The 22425-nt window shown below is 42.8% G+C and overlaps 2 protein-coding genes across 2 annotated transcripts in view; one reads left to right on the plus strand and one right to left on the minus strand.

Moving 5' to 3' along the window:
• NCAPD3 (non-SMC condensin II complex subunit D3) overlaps positions 1-12293 on the plus strand; it is a 28089-nt gene extending 15796 nt beyond the window's left edge. The window contains exons 20-35 of the mRNA XM_082778042.1: positions 540-647; positions 1158-1263; positions 1364-1471; positions 2491-2729; positions 3490-3569; positions 4802-4939; positions 5276-5409; positions 5558-5757; positions 6327-6437; positions 6871-7026; positions 7752-7918; positions 8144-8283; positions 8403-8480; positions 11300-11374; positions 11474-11534; positions 11613-12293. Of these exons, the coding sequence (XP_082634168.1) occupies positions 540-647; positions 1158-1263; positions 1364-1471; positions 2491-2729; positions 3490-3569; positions 4802-4939; positions 5276-5409; positions 5558-5757; positions 6327-6437; positions 6871-7026; positions 7752-7918; positions 8144-8283; positions 8403-8480; positions 11300-11374; positions 11474-11534; positions 11613-11724 (2013 nt within the window). The 3' untranslated portion in view covers positions 11725-12293. The remainder of the gene's footprint in view (positions 1-539; positions 648-1157; positions 1264-1363; positions 1472-2490; positions 2730-3489; positions 3570-4801; positions 4940-5275; positions 5410-5557; positions 5758-6326; positions 6438-6870; positions 7027-7751; positions 7919-8143; positions 8284-8402; positions 8481-11299; positions 11375-11473; positions 11535-11612) is intronic.
• A 1759-nt stretch (positions 12294-14052) lies between these two features.
• JAM3 (junctional adhesion molecule 3) overlaps positions 14053-22425 on the minus strand; it is a 32644-nt gene continuing 24271 nt past the window's right edge. The window contains exons 2-9 of the mRNA XM_082778186.1: positions 21903-21968; positions 20871-20984; positions 19859-20011; positions 19430-19632; positions 18902-19001; positions 17853-17982; positions 16566-16620; positions 14053-15926 (exon numbers count right to left, since the gene is read on the minus strand). Coding sequence (XP_082634312.1) covers positions 15891-15926; positions 16566-16620; positions 17853-17982; positions 18902-19001; positions 19430-19632; positions 19859-20011; positions 20871-20984; positions 21903-21968 — 857 coding nt within the window. The 3' untranslated portion in view covers positions 14053-15890. The remainder of the gene's footprint in view (positions 15927-16565; positions 16621-17852; positions 17983-18901; positions 19002-19429; positions 19633-19858; positions 20012-20870; positions 20985-21902; positions 21969-22425) is intronic.

The following is a 22425-nucleotide window of genomic DNA, read 5'->3' on the forward strand; positions in this document are numbered from 1 at the left end:
CATTACAACATGTTACCTTGCAACTGTGAGTGCAGGTGTACCTATACGTTGGTCACTTAGCAGCTTTAATGGCATAACTGCCATGCATATATGTATTTAGTTTCTTATGCTAGAAGTTTTAGATGGTAGAAAAAAAGACAAATGATGCTTTATTCTCATTCACAATCTGGCAGATGACTAGCTTTTTTGGTTCTCCCTCCTGCTTGGAATTTGCATAATATTTTCATTTGAATGGAACCACAGTTTTGAAACAACATCTTAAAATTCATACAGACAACCTCAAATGCACTGGATATAAGTGGAAAAGTCGCCTAAATTCTTTTTGTTTAAACCCATGGGATTTCTATAATGAAGTAAACCTTAGGCCTGTGGATCACTGAAAGCCAGGTTCTTCAAGCTGTTTTGGCACTTTGATGTGCAGGAAAAAGGCTGTCAGAGTCTGGATTTCAACGGGACCTAGATTATTCGAAGTATAGAAGGGTTTTCAAATTAAGGATTTTGTTTAATTAAGTGCCAAATTTTGTTTTGTTATGGAACAGGAGCTGCTCGACCAGGTGTATGGAGACTTAGTATCCACCTGTGAAAGTTATATTTCGAATATAGTCCTCAAAGAAGATGGAGCAGAGCAATTGCAAGAAGATCTCTTTGTAAGTTTGTTTCCCTTTTGTGGACTGGTCAAATGACGTAGGTATTCTCAAAATGGGTTTTCTACAGAGCTCATGCCAGTAACTATCACATGGAAAAGTACTGATGTATACCCTTTGTATATGGTAATGGCATCTCGTGTTTGTGAGCCTGAGAGTGTACAACAGTTTTATACCTTAGAAATTGCTTTAAGGATATGAGGCCCATTGTATTTTTAATAAAGTGACTGTCTTTTTCTTTGTTTTTCCAGTCATACTTTTTAGATTGGTTGTTTGGAAGTAAGACTATAAAATGTGTAGAATGCTTTAAGGTTTACTTAAATATCGTTAGTATATAGGGAGGTTTTATAGTACATTAAACACGCCCGATTTCTGTTTCAAAGCTTCACCTTCTGTTCTCTAGCTGTTGTCTTCTTGAAAGGACTGAGGGGATTTTAAGTTGTCTTTGGAGAAGTAACTGTACTGATTCCTGCTGTTTGCCTTTTGACCCCAGTGTTGCTTTTTCCTTTATAGGTGAGACACCTCTTCACCTTGGGTGAGGCTGCGCAGCTGTGTCCAGCCAAAGTGGAGAAACGCATCTTTCTTTTGATTCAGTCCATTTTGGCTTCTTCTAACCAATGTGAGGCGCTCTACTTACTGCCTTTAATTTTGCTTTTATGAACAACACTGTTACCTGAAAAGTGTGTTTTCATTCTGGGCCTGTTCTTTTGCTTTCGTAGTGACAAGTTCTGTAGATGGTGATGAAACTCCGGCTTCTCAGCCACTGTCCCAATTTAGAGGATCAACTATGCCTCCGGTGATCAGAGCTCATGCATTCATTACTCTAGGTGAGCACTGTCCTACAGCAGAACTGTGCCCTTGTTCATCCAATTCCCACCCTTTCTGTCTGCTCCCTGGTTAAAGTTCTGTTCCAAAACCATGTCGATTATAACAGGCACAGTGCTCAGTGTTTGTAGTGCCTCAGTTCATAGCTTTTAGCAATGCAGATATCCATGGTAACAAGTTGCACAAACCATAAAAATGCTGCCATGCATGCAACTATTTTTCAAGTCCATTAATGCATTTTTCCTACGTAGGTGTGCAAGTGATGAATGGTTAACAGTGCAGACTTGTGCTGGCCTTGTACTCAGAATTGGTTCCTGGCTGAGAGATCGTCTTACCTTTTAATAAGGTGCTCAACAGGGGCTGAAGAAAACCTGGTACAGTTCAGAGCAGAATGACTGTACATAGTTACTCATTCTCCTTAGTACAAATGACCGTGTGATGGAAGCCTGGTCAAATCTGCATCTGCAGTACAATGAAGAGTGCTAAATGAAACTGGTTTTATACTACTTCTGTGGTTATGAACATCATTCTTTTAAACTTCTCTTCAACATCATTCTTTTAAACTTCCCAAAGCAGTTGAGAGTACTTTTTGTACAGAGCTTAGAAACAGTTAGGAAGAAGTGATGTTAGAATGCGGGCTATTTTATTTTAAGTTGGTTTAGAGATGCTCTTAGAGGTGGGTGTCTCCCTGCTATGCCTATGACAGCTGGGGCTGTTCTTTTTAGCTGCTTTGAATAATACCCTGTACACAGGAATAGTTCTCTGTGAAGGAGGGAATTTGGCATTGAGACCCACAGTATAGGTCCAAGAAGAGTTTGGAAGAACTCCTTGAAGTATAATCTCTTTGCGAGGTTGTGCAGATTGCTCATCAAGTTTCATCTTGTGTTTCTTGTTTATTCCCCTGTTTGCTTCCTGAATCCTCTTGGCTCATACTGGGCTCAAAGGAGGCAGTAAGCTGGGCTGTGTTGGTTAGGAAGAAGGATACGTTCACAGCACTGACAGTCTCATCCCCATTTCACAGGTAAATTGTGTTTGCAGCATGAAGATCTGGCAAAGAAATGCATTGCAGCTCTAGCTCGAGAACTGGAGGTGTCGCATGATGTGGCTGTTCGCAATAACGTCGTCATCGTTATGTGCGACCTGTGCATCCGCTACACCACCATGGTGGACAGATACATTCCCAGCATCTCCTTGTGTCTGAAAGACCCCCATCCCTTCATCCGTAAGCAGACGCTGATCCTGCTTACCAACCTGCTGCAGGTAAGGAGGTCCTAAGCATGCGTCTGACAGCCTGCTTCAGTTACCTCAGTTGTGCTAAATGCTGGCCAGCAGATGTATTGCTTACAGCTTGATGCTGGAGCATTGCTGCAATCTACCCTGATTTGAGATAACTTCAAACATGTATTTTGGTGCTGCTCTTTTTTGTGAGGTAGGCAAAACTCTCCTCAATGACACTTAGCACAGTTGGATAACGAGATTATTTTTATTCAACGGTTATCTCCTCTCTCATCATCTTTATATTTCTTTGAACTCCCTTGCATTTCACTCCTATAGGAATGAATATAAAAAACATCACAGCACCTTTTTCTCCTGCTGTCTCTGCTTATTGTTTTAAGGTTGTGAATGTTGAGTGGCTGACAATGTTTGCCCTCCCAGTGTTCAGATGAAGCCAAACAAGGCAGATTTGGAGTGCATTTGGCTCTGAGAACAGTGTTGAATAGCATCTGTGTCTTTGGCATTGGAGAGCAGATTTTTCTTGATTCTACTTTTTTATTGGTATCTGTGGTAAACCTAGAGGAGTGCTGCTGTGGCATTTATTCTGCTTAAAGCATCCCCCAGCACATTCTCTTTTTTAGGTTTATTTTGTATACATATGGGTGAAGTTCCATAGCTTGCTTATTTGCCTGATGCATATTCTGTAAGGCTCCATCAGGTATTGCCCTGGCTGCAGTCTGAAGATTCACACCCGAGGTTTTTCCTGGTTCAGGCTTATAACGTACTGTCTGTCCTATCCTTACAGGAAGAGTTTGTGAAATGGAAAGACTGTCTCTTCTTCCGTTTTGTCAGCGTCTTGGTGGATCCAAATCCAGATATTGCCAGGTAAAATACTCATCGGTAAAATACCGTTGGAGTTGAAGATCAGAGATGTACTCAGAAAAGATTGTCTTGCACCTTCACCATGTGAAGAAAAATTTCAGAGGAAAGGATTCTCTCATTACCCTCTTCATCATTAACACTTTAGGGTCTGAAATGGTAGCAAAGGAGTGGTGAACCTCTGTACAAGTTAATTGAAGGTCCAGTGTAGCAAGCTGTCTTCAAAATATGCATCTCTGCTCTATTTTTGACTCTCAGATACCCAGGAAAAAGGAATTTTTGAAGCAAGCCTTTCTGAAATCTTCCTTGTGGTTTTCTAATAGCTCTGTATTGTGTGCTGGTTTGTTTTAGGAATAGGAATTCCTTTTTCTTACGGGTGCTTTGTCTTTTTAAGCTTTGTACCATGTTTTGTAATACTTCGACATATTAGAAGAGTTATGTATGCTGACCTTAAGTGCACATTTATGAAGCTTCTGTATGTTTCAAAGTCTCAAGTTTCTCTGTTACGTAAGAAATGAGAGTGGGGCACATTCCACCAAGGGTGGTAGGTTGTGTAGAGATGCTGGATGCACTGGAGGCTTGGACAGCTTTCTGCTTGTTTCTACCTGGAGTGCTCAAGTTGCAGATTGGTCTTTCCAGGGCCATCAATCTATTGTTGCTTACTAGTGCATATTCACATCTTCTTTTCTCTCCATTGTGTTTTTAATGTGTAAAAATGGCTTTCCAGTAGATGGTGGCATTGCAACATGTCGTTCCTAGAGCTTTAGCTGTGAAACATGTTGCTATTTCACCAGGGACCTTTTTCTTTGCATCTGCATTCCGTGGCTGCATCCAGACAAAAATACTTTCTTCGAGTCTGAGATTGACTTTCAGCTCTTGGAGGACTTCTGGTGATTAACTTTTTGCAAAGTACTGTGTCCCAGCCACAATGGAACTTAAGTCATATAAATAATGAAAATGCTGTGCCTGGATTCAAGTTGAAATTTATTTCTGTCTCTGCTTTAATGGCAAGAAGTGAAGTAGTATCGTGGATGCTGAGAAAGTGTATTTTTCTGGATGAAAAAGAGCTTAAAGTCAATAAGGTGGTATCCTTGTTCAAACCCTGATGGAGCTGGGCAAGAATTAAATGTGTGGTATTCAGGGGGATTTGGGAGACTCATCTTCTGCTTTACTGCTTGTGTTTCAGGGGTGGCTTTTAGAAGCTGTCTGGGAAAATTCTTTCTCTTCCTCCTTTCCAGGTTTGGAGAGTTCTGCTTGGTGCATCTCTTACTGAAGAGGAATCCAGGAATGTTCTCCCAACACTTCATTGAATGCATCTTCCATTTCAATAGCTATGAGAAACACGAGAAGTACAACAGGTTCCCCCAGAGCGAGCGGTCAGTTGAGCACATTTGTGTCATCCTGCTGCTAAATGATGAATTGTACAGCCACGTGGTCTTTGGTTACAGCAAAGCATTCCTGGTGCTTTGTAATTACTTATGCAAAAAGGGGGAAACAGCTCAGGGAGATAGGGAAGGCAGAACACTTAATTTAACACTGTGACACTTCTGGGAGGACTTCTGCATGTAATTTGTGGGAACCTGTGGTATCCTAGCAGGCTTATGGGTCTCAAAAGTGACATTCAAATGTTTCTTTTTGATTTAAAGCCATATTATTTTTGTGAGATTGCATAATGTGACTTGACCCATGTAAAATTTCTTGCTTTGCTTCAGGGCAAAGAATCTCTTCTCTCTGAAAGGAAAAGATAACAAAGAAAAAAGGATGCACATCTACAGGTTCCTTCTGGACCATTTCACAGATGAACAGAGGTTCAACATTACAACAAAGATCAGCCACAGTGTCCTAGGTAGGGGTCTGTCTTTACGAAAATATGACAACAAGTCTGACAAACAACTGGTGTCTATTAAAGCCGTGAGTCCAGCAGTAACTTCCTGACTTTCCTGGCCCTGCTTTTCCCAGTAAAATGTTTTTTACTTCTTCCCTGCCTGTTGCAGCATGCTTTGTGGATAACGATCTTCCGTTGGACATGGAAGCCAGTGAGCTGCTCTCAGATACATTTGCAATCCTTAGCTGCAAAGAAATCAAACTATCAACTATGAGATCAAAACCTGATGAGGACATTCAGCCTGAAGATGATGAATTGGCAATGGCCAATGCTGTCATGCAAGTAGCACAAAAAAAGCTCATTTCACAGGTAAGTGGCACTTAATCTGGTGCAGGAAGAGGGCTGTCCACCATGCTGGGAGGACTTTTACTTTTCTGTGATGGAGAAACTTAAGCAAAAATTATCCACATAACAAAACAATGCCAGGGACATACTGTACATGCAGGGTGTTAAGCAGGCTCTGTAGATCTGCTCTGATCTGAGGGCACCTATATAAGCAACATGTGTTGTGAAAACACAATGTTAAGGCTGGATCTGTAATTTGTAATGGATGCTAGTACTTGAGGGGTCAGTTGAAATGAGCATAAGTGCGTTTCTTCTGAAAGCAGTGAACCTATGCTAGGTTAAATTTGTTCCACAGATCTTATTGGGAGAGCATCTGAACATGCCATTGGGTTTCGGTGCACTTTTTGGCAATTTGCTTTCAGTGTGCAAACTGACTTGGTGGTAGATCTTGAAAGCCTATGTACGCGCATGCAGCATAAAAGCAGACTTAATTGTGAGAATTCCTCTCACTTAAGCCATTCTTCTAACACCAGAGTGACTTCTCCTTTATGGCATCTTGTAACTATGTTTATATCATGCCTTGTTTAAAAAAGGTTCAAAAGAAGAACTTTGTAGAAAACATCATTCCAATAATCACATCACTGAAGTCTTTGATGGAGCAGAAGAAGATCCCAGCTCTTCGGGACCTTATGAACTACCTACGGGTAAGAGGAAGTGTTTTCTTGTTATTGTGGTTTGTTGTTGTTTTTTTTTTTTCCCCTCTTAATTTAATGTGTTAGATGTGCAATCAGTAATGGAACGAACAGTCTTCTTAGAAGGAAATTTGGAAGGCATATGATGTTGTGACACTGCCACTGTGTTAAATATGGTAGGAGGTGGAGGGATTTTAGATAAGGATCTCACAGTGTGTTACGTGTGAGCCTCCTCATGGAACGTGGGCAGAAAGCTTGAATGCTGGAAAGCTTTTTCATGTTCTGAAGTACAAATTGGAATTTCAACTCTTAGTCTGTTAAAAACACCTCTGCTCTACCAACTGGTATTTCCTTTTGCACTTAAGCAGCTGTGATCTGAATGGAGACATGAATCAGTAGTCAGGAGAGATTTCTGAAAGAGTTTAAACATTCCTTATTGCTCCAGGAAATGATGCAAGATTACCGAAATGAAATCAAAGACTTCTTTGCTGTGGACAAGCAGCTGGCAGCCGAGCTGGAGTACGATATGAAGAAATACGAAGAGCAGCTGGGCAGGGAGAAGGAGTCAGACCAAGAGCATGCCTCAGCATTGCAGGCAGAGGTGGTTGGGACCATTAAGTTCGTACGCATGCTGTCTTTTCTGAAAAAGTTTGTGCAGAAATAGAACCCAGACTCTGTCTGTGGTCATGGTAGTGTTTTTCATATCCCTGTGCGTTTGCTGACAAGGAGCGTTGGCTTCAGTCATCTGATATGCTTAGAACAACAACAAACAGCACACACTGGCTAAAGAGGAGCAACAATTAACATAAAAATAATTTAAAGGGAAGGACAAGTCTAATTTCCCACTGTCCGTCCTTATATGCTGTGTTGCTCTCTGTTTCCAGAGTGGTAATGATAAACAAGTCAAACAGAAAAGGATTAATTTTGGCTGATTTTAGATTTATACGGAATGGAAACTTACATCTCTGCTAGTCATGCAGATCCTCATTTAAAGTCAGTGGTAAAAAAAAAATAAGCATGTGCTTAGTTCATTTGTCCTGAATTATTTTAGATACCTACCTTAAGATGAGATGACTTTTACCCTGGCAACCTGACTTTAAAGAGCACCTATATATAGACCTCTAAACTAGGACATGAATATCCCATCAAAACTTACTATTTGTTCCTTGTTAAAACTTTGTCCCATAAACTCTTTCTCCCTAGCACCCCTTTATGTCCATCCCACAAAGGATTCAATCACACAGCAAGTAGGTCTAGGTGTCTCATGTCTAGGGTTTCCTGCATTTGTGTCTATTGTTACATGTGATCCTTCCTTCTTTTCTGTAGCAACCTCCATCTTCGGAGACAGCTCTTCCTTCTGGTGGCTGGAATGCTAACGCCCAGTCCCCTGTTAGGAGACAGCCCTCATCCCCTCGATCGAGTCCTACCTCTGTGCCTTCTGAATTTATGACACCTAGAGCTGATGTTCTGAAACAACCATTGCCTGGTCGCAGGTATGGTTTTTATATCACTGGTTACAATATTCTACAGGGCTGTTGCTTTGTTTATCCACTCCTTGCTTAGTGTCCACATCACCAATGGTGCAGCATAACTTTGTTAACAAAGGGGTCTGAGATCGTAAAGGACTGGGAGGGACACAGAACTTTCCCTCATTAGAAGCATCTCCTCCGGGCTTGCAGAAAGAAATCACTATTACTGTAATGCCTTTTGCCCTGTAGGCCAACATCTTTGAGCACGCTTGCCATCCTGAACTCTGCCCGGAAAGCAGTGGAGGACAGAAGCAAGCAACGCAGCAAGAGCTTCGGGGGCAGTTTATCAGCTGTGTTGTTTCCATCGAGCACAACTAGCAGCAAGCAGGGTAGGAAGCTTGCTACAAAATGATTCACCATTGGACTAGGCTGGTTGACACAGCCTGATTGTTAGACCCTTGAGTTCTCTGAGCATTTCTGTTCTTAATGATTTTCTTGTTATTTCCAGCATCTTTCCGAAGTGTGAATCAACAGTCTACTGGATCAAATGTTTCTGTGGTGGGCCGTGCAATCAGCACACCAGAACGTAAGTAACCCAACAGAACTCTTTCCAAATTGGACTGAGCCCTCATTTTCTGAGAGAGGGGTGGCTCCCCTAAAGAGCAGAGAAAGTTATCAGTATTGGCTACTTATTTTGTAAATGGCTGTGATAGATAAGAGCTATTCAGAAATTGAAAGTCTCAGATGAATAGCGTACATGGGAAAGGACATTCCAGTATGGTTTTCATTTACATGTCACAGGGTATTACAGTATTGAGTTGGTGGAGGAGAGCTTTTATTTTGGGCTGCTGAAACAACAAATCCACTGCTCTTTCTTCTTCCATCAACTACGGGGTGCTGAGGAGGCATGTTGTCAGAGCTCCTTAGCAGCTTGTGAGGGGTGTGCAGGATTCTGTTGCATTGAGACACTCGCTCTCCTTAACCCTGGAAGCATAGCTTGGCACTTCTAGACTGAGCTACAGAACCCTGCTGCAGAGGGAAATACTCACGGTCCAGTCCTTTCCAGCTCTAAGACAAGGGATTCCTGTTGTCCAAACAAAAGATCCCAGGTGAGCTGTGACCTGCTTCTGTCACTACAGCAGGCGGTGGGCAGTGTCCATTGTGAGATGGCACAGAGCTGCTCAAGAAGGATTAATAACCTGCACGGTAATTTCTGAATGCGTGTGTGTTCTACCCAAAGAAATAGTTGAGCTGAGCATTTGTTTTTCTACTCCACTGTGGATGTTAAAAAATACACAGTGAGGAATCTCTCATACACAAGTTGCGAGTCTGCGCTGCTTATATCCACTGCAGCTGTATTGCCGTCTCACAAAGCCTCATCTTCAAAAGTTACGTTTTATTGGAATGTTTTCTGACAGCCCCAGAGCGTTCTGCAGCTTTGCTTTCTGCAAGAGACAGTTCTAGTCTCACGAATGGAGCTGAGCTTCAGCAGTAGATTCCCTTCCTTTGTCAGTTCGCTGCTGAACTCCTTTAGGTCATCTCCATTGTAGTGTGGTGATGAACTCCCTCCCCACTCAGGAGAGAGCTCCAATTAAGTTAGGAGTCTGGGTGAGTTTCTGGTCAGCTCTCATTAGGCAGCCGTGAATTTTAATGGGGCAGGGGTGATGTTCTGGAAAGAGCTGCATCTGAGCGCCCTGTTTGCCTGTGTCTGTGCAAACACCTGACCTGCACGCATGCAGGAGAGCCAACGGCATGTAGCCAATAAGGCAGTGAGCTGTGTGGCAGTCTGCAAATACCTGACATCCATGAGCAGGCAGGAGCAAACCAGTGGCAGTGATGTGCATCCACTGGAAAATCTGACCCTTCTCTTCCCTGCATGCTCCACTGTTTGGCTAGATTTGGCTGCCCCAGTGTTTCTCTTCGCTGCCTGAGCAGCAAGTAATGATCTTTGTACAAAAAACTAGGGGTGTGTTTTTAGAGAGCAGAAATCTTTTAAGTGCCAAATCTCTGTCTGGAAGCTCACATGGCTGTTTCTCTTAAGCACCATATGGTGAACAACGAGGAAGAATGTTAATCTGCAGTGGTACTAAGGCTGAATTCCTACTTCAAGGCAGCATGTGTCCTCCACTGGGGAGACAAACTGTACAGAGCAGCAGCAGCACTTAAGTAGCTGTGTGTTGAGCCATCTGCATGGTGGTGCTGGGTCTTGCAGGCTGACAGACAGGCAGAAGAAAACATTTTTCTTTGCCTGATGTATCATTCTAAAACTATTGGAGATGCAGTTAACTTGAGAAGTTAAGCACAACTGTCTCTGTCTCTCGACTACTTCTCTTCTCTCAACTGCTCTGCCAGTCTGTCCCTGCTGGCTCTGGGCCTCCTTCTTACCTCTCCTGCTTATTACTTGGAGAATGACTAAGTGGGTCTGGGCAAGATTTCTTCACCGTGGCACATAAACACTTGTGAAGATAATACCTTTGATTGCGTGAAGAACCGTACTTGATGGCAGTTCTTCCTTTCCTTCTTACCTTTCACATACATTTTTCATTAACCAAGGTAACTTGTTCAGGCACACACTGCACAAAATTGGGAGACTTGCAGAGCAGTCTGCAGAGGGCAGCTAAAGCAGATCAACCAAATCTGGTTTCCACTGCAAGCCTCAATGATTCCCTTCCAGGCCAGGGAGGTAGTTCAAGAGCAGACCTTGTTAGTCTGAAGAGAGAGTTCCTTTTAGCAGAGTTTCCATTTCCTATCCAATAAAGCACTTTCTACTGTAATTCCTTGTGAAGGCTTCTGGGAAACAAGAGCATAAAACAGAGAGCTGAGAAAAGAAAAATCTGAATATTGTGACATCTCTCCTGAGATAAATGACAGGAAAGAGACAGCTGACAAGCGTGGCCTATTCAGGCAAGCTAAATTGTACCTTGTCAAGTGATTCCTCTTGTCTGGCTGCAGATAGTTCCTCATGGAAGGGCTGCTCGCATCCTTTGTCAGCCTTCAAGGGCCCTGTGTGCTGCCTTCATCAGGCAAAGTAACTGGTCTGACTCTGCTTTTAAGGACAGTTCATGAGATGCTATAGTTGTGGAAAATGGCCAATCTTCGGTGGGAGGTGAGGCAGGACAAGGAGGTGCATGACCAGGGTCCCATATTAATTCAAATTTCCTTCATGAACAGGGAAGGCTGTTATTCTGGAGTATGAAGCCGATGTGCACAGATGGCCCATCAGATTTAGCACATAGATTTGAGGCTGGACGAGAGAGACTGAGATCTGCTGAGTTGGAAAAGAGATGCATATGTGCTTGCAATTAATTGGATATACTTATTCTGTAACACTTGAGTGTTATCCTACAGCATGTCTTGGCCTCTGGCTGTGTCACAAGCTGATGGCTGATGTGTTTTTTCTTTCAGAGACCATTAATGAGTTGACTTTCGGTGCTGGGGTCAGTTACATCAGCTTGACGCACACACCCGGTTCGGCTCCAGGCAAGTTATCTCTGTGATCCTAACTTGAACGAGGTAAGAAACCCAAACGATCAAGTCTGTGGCATTTTTAATATGTGAAAATGTATGCATTATTTGCAGAGAAGAAAGAGGCCGAGGACCAGCCAGGAGAGATTATCTGTTTGACATCACCAGAGAAACCGTAAGTTCAACCCAGGTCTGAAACAGCAACCAGAGTGAGAAAGACTTTAAAATAAATGGTCACTGTGCTTCCTTCCAGACCATCCCTGCCACGGGAGTGGAAAGTAGAGTCTCCAGCAAGGAGGAAAAGCAGTCAGCGTGTCCCTCTGAGACGGTCCCAGCGGAGAACTCCTCTGAAACCAAACAACTGATCCTTTCAATGAACTTTTGTACAGAACCTTCATCATGTTGTCTGAAATCTGTCCCTCTCCTCTGTAATTATAAATCACTGTGGACAGGTGTCCTGCCTGTCCTATTTTTTATTTTTTTATGTGAAACTCTGTAGAGTTTGGACATGCAGCAAAGCTGGCACTAATATGTGTATTATAAGCTGCTGCTGCTTCTGACAAAGCTTGCTGAAGTACTAGAAAGCTCCAATACAAAGGGAGCTTGCTATTCACTCACAGGATGTATAATTTGTCCATTTGGAAAAGTAAGAGCGTAATGTTGCTATGAGCTTTGCAATAAATGCGTTTATCACAGCTTGCAGGGAAGTGAGTGGCTCAGCTTATTCACTTGATCCCTCATTGTCCCTCTTGGTGATATACTAGAATTGCTTTAATTTGAACAAAGGTAGAGCAGCTTGTTACTGCCACACCCCTAAATCTGGTAATTGCACGCTACATCACCTCTTATTTGTTGTGCAAACTCCTGTGTGTATGAACAGCCTTAATGTTCTTTTATATGGAATATTTCCATTCTTGAACTGTACTATTTCCAATTATTAAAATTTTATGAAAATAAATGGTTACGGAATTAATTCCACCCACAACTTCTCCCCTCTTCTTGATCTGACAAAGATTTTTTTTTCTATATAATTCTACAGCCTCAAAGTCTCTTCTACTACGTCACTGGTATCTTAGGCACTGTTCAATTAACGTTGGACCCAGCAGCTTTTAAATATAGACACTTACTTGACAGAAAGCAGGATAGGAGTAATTTAGTAAAATCAAGGTTGGTAAGTCATATACATAGCTTTGTGCTCTGCCTGGAGAACTTATTATGAATGTGCTGTGTCTGACCATTTCTGAGTCTCTGATACCATGTGAACCTAGCTGAAGTTTTCCAGTTGTTAACTTTCATTACAGAGCTCTCGCCTGGGGTTTCATTGTAACTTGAAAATGGAATCTGTTTTGTTCATGCTGATCTGTTTTACTCAAGCACAGACCCCACAACAGGAGTAGGCTTTTCTGCACAAGTGGAAACAGGCTCAGCATATTCTTGTCACAGCCCTTCCAGAGACACTTACCTTCTGCACTGGAATCTCATTCTTTGCCCTCACTTTCCCTATTCTGTTCTGAAGATCAGAGAAACCTTCAAGTGAGGTTAAACTTTATTCTCAAACTCAAAACCTGGGAACAGGAGACATGGAATGGCTTTGGCTTAAACAATGGTTGGTTATTGGCCACATCTATTTATTTTGTTCTTTTTCTCCTGCCCTAAAATATTATTTGACCACTTCTCAAGGTAAATTGGAGTTCAAGTAGGTTTATTACGTACTGCGTACTTTCTAGCTTTTGTTCTGGCCTCAGGCAACATTGAGATAAGCCCCATGAGCTTGAATCTGTCTTCTATAGAGAAGAACCAAGGATAGATGATTGTTCAAGAATAAACATAAGCAGTAACATGCTGTTACTGTTACCAGGACTTGCTATTGGACTTTCTATAACCTACGGCCCAAAATAAGTGAGTGCTCTGACAGAAAACACCTTCCCTTTGTTCACAGAACTGAAAACAGATGCCTGCAATATTATGACTGTTTAAGAAAAAAAAAATCAAAAAACCCCACAAGAATGCTTTATAGCTTGGTATTTATGTAAAACATTCTTGGCAAAGTTAAACGTAATACATTAGTACAAACCTGAATATTATTCACAATGATACAATGAGTTCCATCAATCAGATCTCATGAGCTGTACTGGGGGATCATCTCCCCTTCTCTCGTTAGAGATGCCACTGTCACATTTTAGAACTGAAAAATAAGTCTTGATTCGTAGCTTGCAGGTTTTTCACATGAAGGCTGCCTTTGGCTCACGGTGAGGCTGTAGATTGTGCTCCCATAGGGCCCAGAGATAACCTGATTCAAACCTTCTCTTTCTCTCCCTTACTATAGGTATCCTAAAAGCAGCACAGGAAAGGAGTAGTGGATATACAGAAGGTGCAAAGGAATGTTACACTCACTACTGTCGCAATGATTAGAGGCAGCATGCAGCCTGTGAACAGTACTGTGGGGCTTGGTTGATGAGCGTGTCTTAAGAAGGTAACCAAAATGTAGTAGCAAAGTAGCAGTGGTAATGTCCCAGTTAAGTAAAGAACAGATGGGTATTGCTGCCCATCCTTATTTCTAGTTTTGCTAGCCAAAGGAAAGGGATAACACTGGCAAAAGGCAAAACAAATGCAGCAATGGCATGTCCAGCGAGGCCCCTAGGAAACAAAGCAGATTAATGCAGAACACTAAAAAATAACACTGACAGTCCAAATCGTCAAGTATTCAAAATACTGTATACATGAAAAGTTAAGACAACTCAATTCATATTGGAAATACAAGAACACTAAATTATGCTACATTAAAAAAAAAAATCTTAAACCACAGCACAGTTCTAGTGTTGCATCCACATCTTGCAGTTTTACATTACCCAATGCTTTTCAACGTTATCAACAAAAATGTTTCTTGGAAACACGTGTTTCCATGTATTCTCTTTAAAGCCAAGAGAACTAGATTTGTTGTCTTTTTTTTTTTTTAACCCTCTAGAGACAAGTTGCAACTGACATTACAAAAGTGCTTTTGTATTGACCTTTTGCTTTCCTAACTCCAGAAACAGTTGCCTTGGCTATGCAAGCTAAACCTGTAAAGTTGCCGTAGCTGTCACACTGTGTTAGTGCTTTAGGGATCTTGCAGAAGGGTAGCACACATTAAAGTCACTCTGTCACCTTATTGGAACTGCATCCAAAAAGCCATCCTTGGATATTTCTTGCAACAACAAAAACAAAGTGTTGGTCACTGGCAAGAAAAGTAAGTTTAATATATAAAAAAGTTGATAGGTCCTGCCATAAATTTACAAAAACTATCCCTGAGTGACTCTGTCCTGTGTCTTGTAAGACCTCATGTGACAAGGAAATTGCAGAGGCTAGTTTAAGAGGAAAGAGATGCTGTTCCACCTGCAGTTTTGTATTACGTGCTGCCGTAATACTGATATGCTCTGACAGTGCCATACTATAGCAACGTTTGAGCTCCTCTCTGTAGCTTAAAAAGTAAAAAAATAGCTACGTTACTTAAACACTGCTGGCATCATGTATTTACACTTTAAATAGAAACGTTACCTTTTCTGAAGTAATCAAAATATATCTTTGCAAAAAATTTAGAATGTGGGATTTTACAAAATAAACGCAGAAGGTAAAAAAAGCTTGAAGACATCTCAGTACCTTTTCTGGGAAGCTTGGCCCATGAAAGTATTTGGCTTTAATTTTCCTGAAAGGGATGTCTCAGCACTAGGTTCTCTGCCTCCACTGTAAGCCTCTTTAGGACACCAGAAGACGCAAGAGGCAAGCCTGCATTGCGCAGATTAGAGTTAGGGGTTACCTGCGTGCAGTGAGCTTTCTATGAAGCAGTGAACAGAAGCAGTCCTTCTGGCCTGACGCTGCCTGTTTCTGGTTAAATGGAGCAACGAGAATTCAGTAAGTTGACAATAGGACTGGGAACATTAGTTTGCCGTATCACTGTCTGTTCCTGTTGACTAATCAGATACCTATTCTGCACCTGAGCAGTCGGAGTCAAAAGCACAAGACAATCACAAATGTGTAAAAGTCACCAGCCAGGCCTGGGCAACAAACTACCGAGAGGAAGACTCCCCCTTGCATGGGTAAATCTTATTCTTTGAAGTCCTTCTATTGCCATGTCAGCACCTTTTTTTCCTACTAGTAATTTGCACTAGTAATGTCTACTACACGTTTACGTAACGCTACTCCCCTGGGTGGTTCCCATGTTGTGGCTGTGTCCCTGCAGCACAAAGAGAAGGCAATTCCACAAACTTCCACAGCACAGTCTCTTGGGAAGTATTAAAACTCTTCCTTACTCCAAGGACAGGTTTAGGTGATCTCGTTGGTATCTCCAGAGGCCGGGGAGACATGAGTTGGGCAGTGAGGAGTTACTTTAAACTTTGGCAAAGAAAAAAAAGATATACAGATAGCTAGCTATCAAGTTCTTGTGTGTTCCAAACTCTTCCAAGCGCACTTAATTCATCTTTTGCTCTCACTTCGAGTTCCTGGAGGAGGTATTTTCACACTTGCTTTTGCTGGTTTGCAGTATTCTTTTGGCATCTTATATGACAAATGAAGATTTGTGTCTGAAGTCACCCTGCAACGAAACAGTTCTGGTTGTTGGATGGCTCTAGTGGCTTTCCAGGCACCCCTTTGTTCCTGCTGCCCCCAGCTGTAACATGCATCTGAAATGCAGATCCCCTCTGTGTAATTTGGAGCATTAACTTGGGTAACTCTGCCCAGCTGGTAAGGAGAGGGGGGCAGCGGTCATAGCAGGCTGGTGGTCTCCCTCTCCTGCTCTCCTCCTCCAATACCAAGCCATGGCAGGGCACTTTCTCATTCCCTCTTCAGTAGCTCTGCTAAGAGGGAGAGGCTTTTTCTCATCTTAAGCTTAGTGATCTATTCAAATCCCAAAATGCAAATTATCTTGCAAAAGCATCGCGGCCTGCCCACTTAATCCAATGAAACTCATCCTAAGGGGGTCAAGCCATAAGATAACAGACAGCAGAGCTGCATTTGATTGCTCTTGGCATCAGTCACTTAAGGCAACTTAAACTGTTCAACATTTCTAAGGAAATGACTCAGCCTTTACCCTTCTGTTTTCTCTCTGTTCTACATTCTTGCTTCTCAGTGGTGATCACTCTAAGAAAGTCTACAGGCCCTAAAAAAGCTTGTAGCCCTCTGCCCACCCTCTTCCTCTCCTCAACAGAGATGTTAAATGCAAATCGTTTATTACCTCATCATCTGTCCGGATATAGTTAACACCATCAGGTTTTGCTGGAGTCTTGTAGCTAAAATAAAGGGAAAAAAAAAAATCTTACTTCTGGGACAAGGAGCCTGCAGAATTTTGAAGAGGAGGGACTGAGAAAGAAGAAAATGAGGAAAAGCAGTCCAGTGAAAAGAAAACAGAGAAACCTAGCTCATTGCTCAAATGCCAGGTCTGTACATATTGCATCATTTATCATCACTGGGATTTTCTCAAAATTCCCCGTCAGCACAAGGTAAGAAGATTGCTGCATGTTTCCACAATACCAAGCTGTATCTGCAAAAACTGCAAAGATTAACTGATACTTGTCTGGTCTCCCCTACTTTGGTCCCTGTGCACTACCTTTCTGTGTGCCTCCTGTATTGTTTCTTGTGGCAATTACAAAGTCAATTTTAAGCCTTCGCTGCCAGATGCCTTCAGCATTTTGCTTAGTTATAAGGCAGCACTACTTGTTTGCAGTCCCCTAGGAATCCAGAAATTGCATAGGACTGTGAGGTCCAGTGTAAGCCAACCCTCAACTGCATTTAAATGGAGTATTTGGAGCTTTTTCTGGGGAACTTTTTTTCATCTACAGGATTTCTACTGAAAAGCAGCATTTAACATGGAATAAATCTATTTGATGAGAATCTTGGTTTTCCATATATTATCTCTTCTACAAGTTCTGTAAGGATATCAAGGCTCATTTCTGATCCGCGAAGAAATTGTCACCTTAAATGCTAATGCTGTTGTTTTTAACGTCCTAATGTGCATTCTGAAGTGCTTGTTTTTAATCCCAAATTTAGGTTCCAAGTCACAACTAGTGAGATTTCCTGCAGGCAGCCTACTCTTCTGCATATATTTTCTATGCATGTCCTGATGCTTTAAACTAATTGTGCAGCGAGCTCTGCTCATTAAGCTGTAGACCTCTGTATGCTGACAGCACATAACCCATTGGACAAGCACCTGTAGGCTGCTCCCCCCTTCCAAAGCAAGGTATGAAGACATGAGAGCACAGCTCTAACTCCTCTGTCTGGTCTTGGTAGCAAGCACAAAAGGAGCTGTACCAAAAATTCTCCCTTCGGCAAATAAACCTTCAGTTTATGGTGGGGAATTGGATACTTCAAGAGCTGGGCTGGCCTGTACTCTTTGGTGGGGAACTAGGAACAAATATGTCCAGGTCAGGCACTGAAATATATTTTAGCCACTGATTTCTAGCCCCCTTCAGACCAATTCATGCTAGTTGTGGGTGTAGGGACTTGCACGAAAATCCCAGCTTACCTTTCCCCACTCTCTTTACTGTTTGCAAAGTAGCCCCTTCTGTAGGCACAGCAGATACCAAGAGTGATGAGCACCAAAACTGCTATGACCACCAGGACTCCACCAATTATCCCACCAATATTGAGGTCATCTAAAAAGAGAGAAACCATAATCCAGTATTTTTTTTTTTAAGACTAGCAATAGTCTAGCTTTAAATACAATAAAATAACATCTCTTGAATATGCTAAGCAAACTGCAATAATTCATAAGGATCTAGGGAGTCCCTAACGCAGCTCCAATCAGGAAGGACTCGAGAGTCCATCCAGAGCGCAGCTCCTCTTCTGGCCAAGCAAAAGAGGGAAAATTCACAAATCTTCCTTGTCTTGTCTTGTGTCTACCAGGTCCAGTCACGTGCCATTCACTGTTTGCTTGTCTGAACCTAAAACTTGTTCATGAATCTGAACAATGTTTTAATGTTTCCCTGAATTTGTAGATTTTTCTCTGGATGTGCCTTGTTCATTTAAAAGGGATACTTCAACAGAGGACTGACTGGACCATCGTTAGGAAACTGAAATTCCTAATATGAGTAACACCAACTTTGTTCTACAAATTTAGAAAAGTAACAAAAATCCCCTCTACAGATACTGAGTATCCTTAAAGATCGTCTGTGTTCTTTCTTTGATAGTTTGGATATCCGTGTACCTGTTATCTAGATATTACAATACTTTTGGAACCTCTCTGTGTTGTACAGAGTGGGTTATCAGCAGTACGGCCTGCGTAAAGCACAGCAAGGGTGCCTGTTGACTCAGAATAAGCAGCTTTTAGAGATGCTGCCTTCTGAGACTTTGCAGTTTTACTCTCTGCTTTCCTCCTTTAGTGCTGCTCAGCTTTGAAAACACTTCAGAAACCTCATCCTGATTCCTTCCTGGAAAAGTTAGCTGTGTTAGGGGCTACGAGAAAGGTGAAATGACTTCATGCTCTAGGATGTCCCTCTTCTTCCCCTTGGTGATGAGGTTTGTGTGTGGTGATTTATTAATCGACAATGCCAAGAAATATGCAGGGCCACTCACAGACTTCCATCTCCTGCTCCTCACATTTGGCAAAACCCGCGTCGTTTGTTGCTATGCAGGAGTAACGGCCTGTGTCGCCTTTGTGCACAGCGTGGAAAACCTGGTGAAGAGGAAAGGGGAAAGGCACCGTGAGGGTTATTTTAACATGTTAGAAAGCAGGACCAGAGTTGCTTCAGGGATTCACAAGGAAAAGATAATTGTAGGGAATTCTGAGGCCTGACAGGAGCATGAGGAGCAGTTCTGACCGCACAGTTCTCCATTTGCCAAGCTTCGTGATGGGCCAGGAGACATTTTCCTCCCTCTTCGTAAAAAGGCAAGTGGTATCAGCAGTGATCGATATCAAACAGCTAGGGTAATATCTTCATCTATCATATTAATCTTCCTTTTCCCAAATCACCCACATCCTAGAACAGTTCTCCAAATTATACCCTCCTGGAAAGCCACACAATGACATTTTTCTTTCAGAAGCAACCCTAGAAAGAACCTGTCCAGCAACACAAGTCTCAGTCATATCCATCAGGGCATTACCAGAGTGCCTGTGGTGGGGTTCAAGCTGTAGGACGAATTCTGGAATTTGGCATTTGTCTTTGTGTCTGGTGACAAAGGTTCGCTGTTGCGATACCAGCTGTAAGTAGACTTTGGGTAACCCTCGTTCTCGTGGCAGTGGAGGGAGGCTGTCTTACCAACGGGTACAGCTTTAGGCACTACGCATCTGGGAGTCACAGGTTTCACTGGAGGAGACACAAACCATGTGAACATTACTGCTGAGTAAAACTAAATAATTTCTGACATAGTTTCTAAGATGGCTGGGCTACAGAGACATCAAACTTTCAGCTATTTCCAGTTTTAAGCAACAATTTCCAAAGTCTGTTGAATGACACTTTTTCAACTCTGGAAAGACTCACGGCTTCTGTTAGCTAGCAGCACTTGTAAAAGTATCTGGACGTGCAGCAATACCTTGGACTGTGAGCTGGATATTTATTTCATCTATGGTTTTGGTATCAGAAGGTGCTGCCACTTCACAGCGGTATGTGGCAGTGTCCATCCGGGTGGTGTTTTTAATCACCAGCGATGTCCGGCTCAGAATTTCTGCACGAGTTGCAAAGTCTCCTGATACAGAGGAAAGAGAGATAAAATTCAAGATAGTCACACAAACTAACTTCAGGCGTCTGAGTGAAGTGGTTGGTCTTGGACTCTTTCTGGAGTCCAGAGAACCACTTGAAAGGAACTTGATGCTCTAAAGTTAAGAGCCTTCCTCTCTGCAGTGACCACAAAGGAGAACTGCTGCTAACTATGTCAGAGGATGAACTAGCAGGCACCACCCCAAATCTCCAAAACTGTGGCAAAATTGGATTTTGAGTCAGCCTCAGGCCTTGTCTCCCTTGTGAGATTCACTCAGCTATGGCTCTTGGTCCCATTTAAAGTGGCTGTGATCTTGGAATAATTCCTGGTGGAGTCAAGCCTTACCAGCAGTCCTGTGTTTGAGTTTCACTGCCTGTTCCTAACTGCACGCTCCCAGGAAAAAGCACCCTGCGACCTCAGCAGTAAGCACTGGCAGCTCAGCACAGACTCCTTGGAAAGCCCAGGTGGGGCTCTCAGATTTCAGAGGACAGACAGACGAGGTTGGTGTCTAGTCCTGAGAGCCCAGGCACCCAGTGACCACACAAGGACTGGGACCACCAGGTGCTGGAGAAAGGAAGCTGCAGCATTTGCTTTCTTAATCATTTCCTACCTAGGATCTCACTCCAGCTCTCTGGCTCGGTACTGAAAACTGTCAATAATGACCTGCCAGAGGGCAAATAACATCCTGCTCTTTCTCTCCACCTTGTACTTCTACTGCTGAACTCTAGTTCAGTAGAAGAAAGCAGCAAGGCAGCCTTTTCCTGAGTTGTTTGTTCTCAGTTGTACTCAGGCTGGTTTTGTACTGAGGCTGGTTTTGGAAGCCTAAGAGAACAATGCGTCGTCATACCCTGCATTTTATTGTCAAAAAATACGTAAGAGGTTTCGCCATTTCGGATTTTCTTCCACTCGATTCTGGGATCTGCCGTTACGGTGGATTTAATGATGCAGGACAGCTCAACACCTAGAAAGAGAAATAAAGGAAATAATACAGATTAATAGGAAGCAGCTGTATTTTTGCTCTGCTTTAAGCAGCCTCACACTCTGTTTTATTAGGAGATGCTGCCCACAAAGCAAAAGCCTTCTCTTTCATGTGCCTCACAAACAGAAACACCGCTGGGTTCCAGGAGCTATTGGGGAAGATGGATTTTGGCCAGCAAAAATAATAGCCGTACAGATATCAGCTATGGAGAGAAATGAACACACTGTTCTCTTCGGGCTCTGATGTATGGCAAACAAGACCTTATGACAGGGTGAGTCCATGGCGCTGTCTTGCTGTTAATCAGAGCATACAGCGTGAGTCAGGACTGCAGAATCTCCTTGGGTGGTGTCTGGTGATGTACCGACAACACGCCGTCCTCCCAAGTGACCTGGGGACCATGATGCCTGTGGATAAATCCTGCACATCCAGCCCCTTCTGAGGGAGGCATCATCATCATGTCCATCTCTACACAAGAAGGCAGCACAGCAGGGTTGGTGCTGGCTCACCCAGGATCACGTTGCAGGCTGTATTAGGGCCAAGGTAAAATAGACATTTCCCGAAGCCCTTTTCAGTGTATTAATTGCAAAGCGGCTGCCTTCCCTCCATTTGGGATCCAGTTCAAAAAAGCACTTAGGCAGATACTTTGCAATACCAATGGCTTTCAGGGGGCTTCAACAAACCCTTCCAATCAAGCGTTTTGAAAACAGAGAGCGAGGCAGACATATTCTTAAGCCCTTTGCTGAATCTCAAGCTCTCAGCAGTTCTGCCTTGCCCAAGAAACCCGGATAACCATGAGCACCAAGCAAAGGTTTTCTCAATTGTTTGGACTGATACAAAGCTCCAGGCAGAGGGCAGTGCAGCAGTGGTGTCAGGCAGCCAGCGGGCCCCCACGGCACTCACTCTGGAATTCCTGCACCACGGGCTTGGTGTTGCTGGATGTCAGCTCCACGGCCAAGAGTCTGCAGCCTGCAAAAACAAACAGAAGGTAATAAGGAATAGCACAGCTCATAAGTCACCCAGCTAGAAACACGCTGCCTGCTGAGCCAACTTCTCAAGACAGCTAGGAGGACTCACTTCTCTACATAAAAGCTATTCCTGGCTACCAATGCCAGTCCTGAAGGCCTACGTTTATTTAGCAGTCCTGGAGTAAATACAGGAAATTACGATTGTTAGAAGCAGCACTTAAAAGAGGAAGATTACCAAAATGGCACAAAATCAATGTTACAGAATAAGACATCTCTTCATGCCTTATGCTTATTTCGATGGTAGTTATTCTCATTCTGGTAATGCAAGAGTGAACGTGTCCTTCTGCAAATTAATTCGATAACGAGGAAGAGACAGAAGTAGGGCAGTCTTAATGGGTTTTGGTCAGTTCCTTGAAGATGAAATGTGCCAAGTCTCTAGCACATGCTGACTGTATGTT

Source organism: Aythya marila, assembly GCF_965140915.1.
Source record: "Aythya marila genome assembly, chromosome: 23".
Lineage (NCBI taxonomy): Eukaryota > Metazoa > Chordata > Aves > Anseriformes > Anatidae > Aythya > Aythya marila.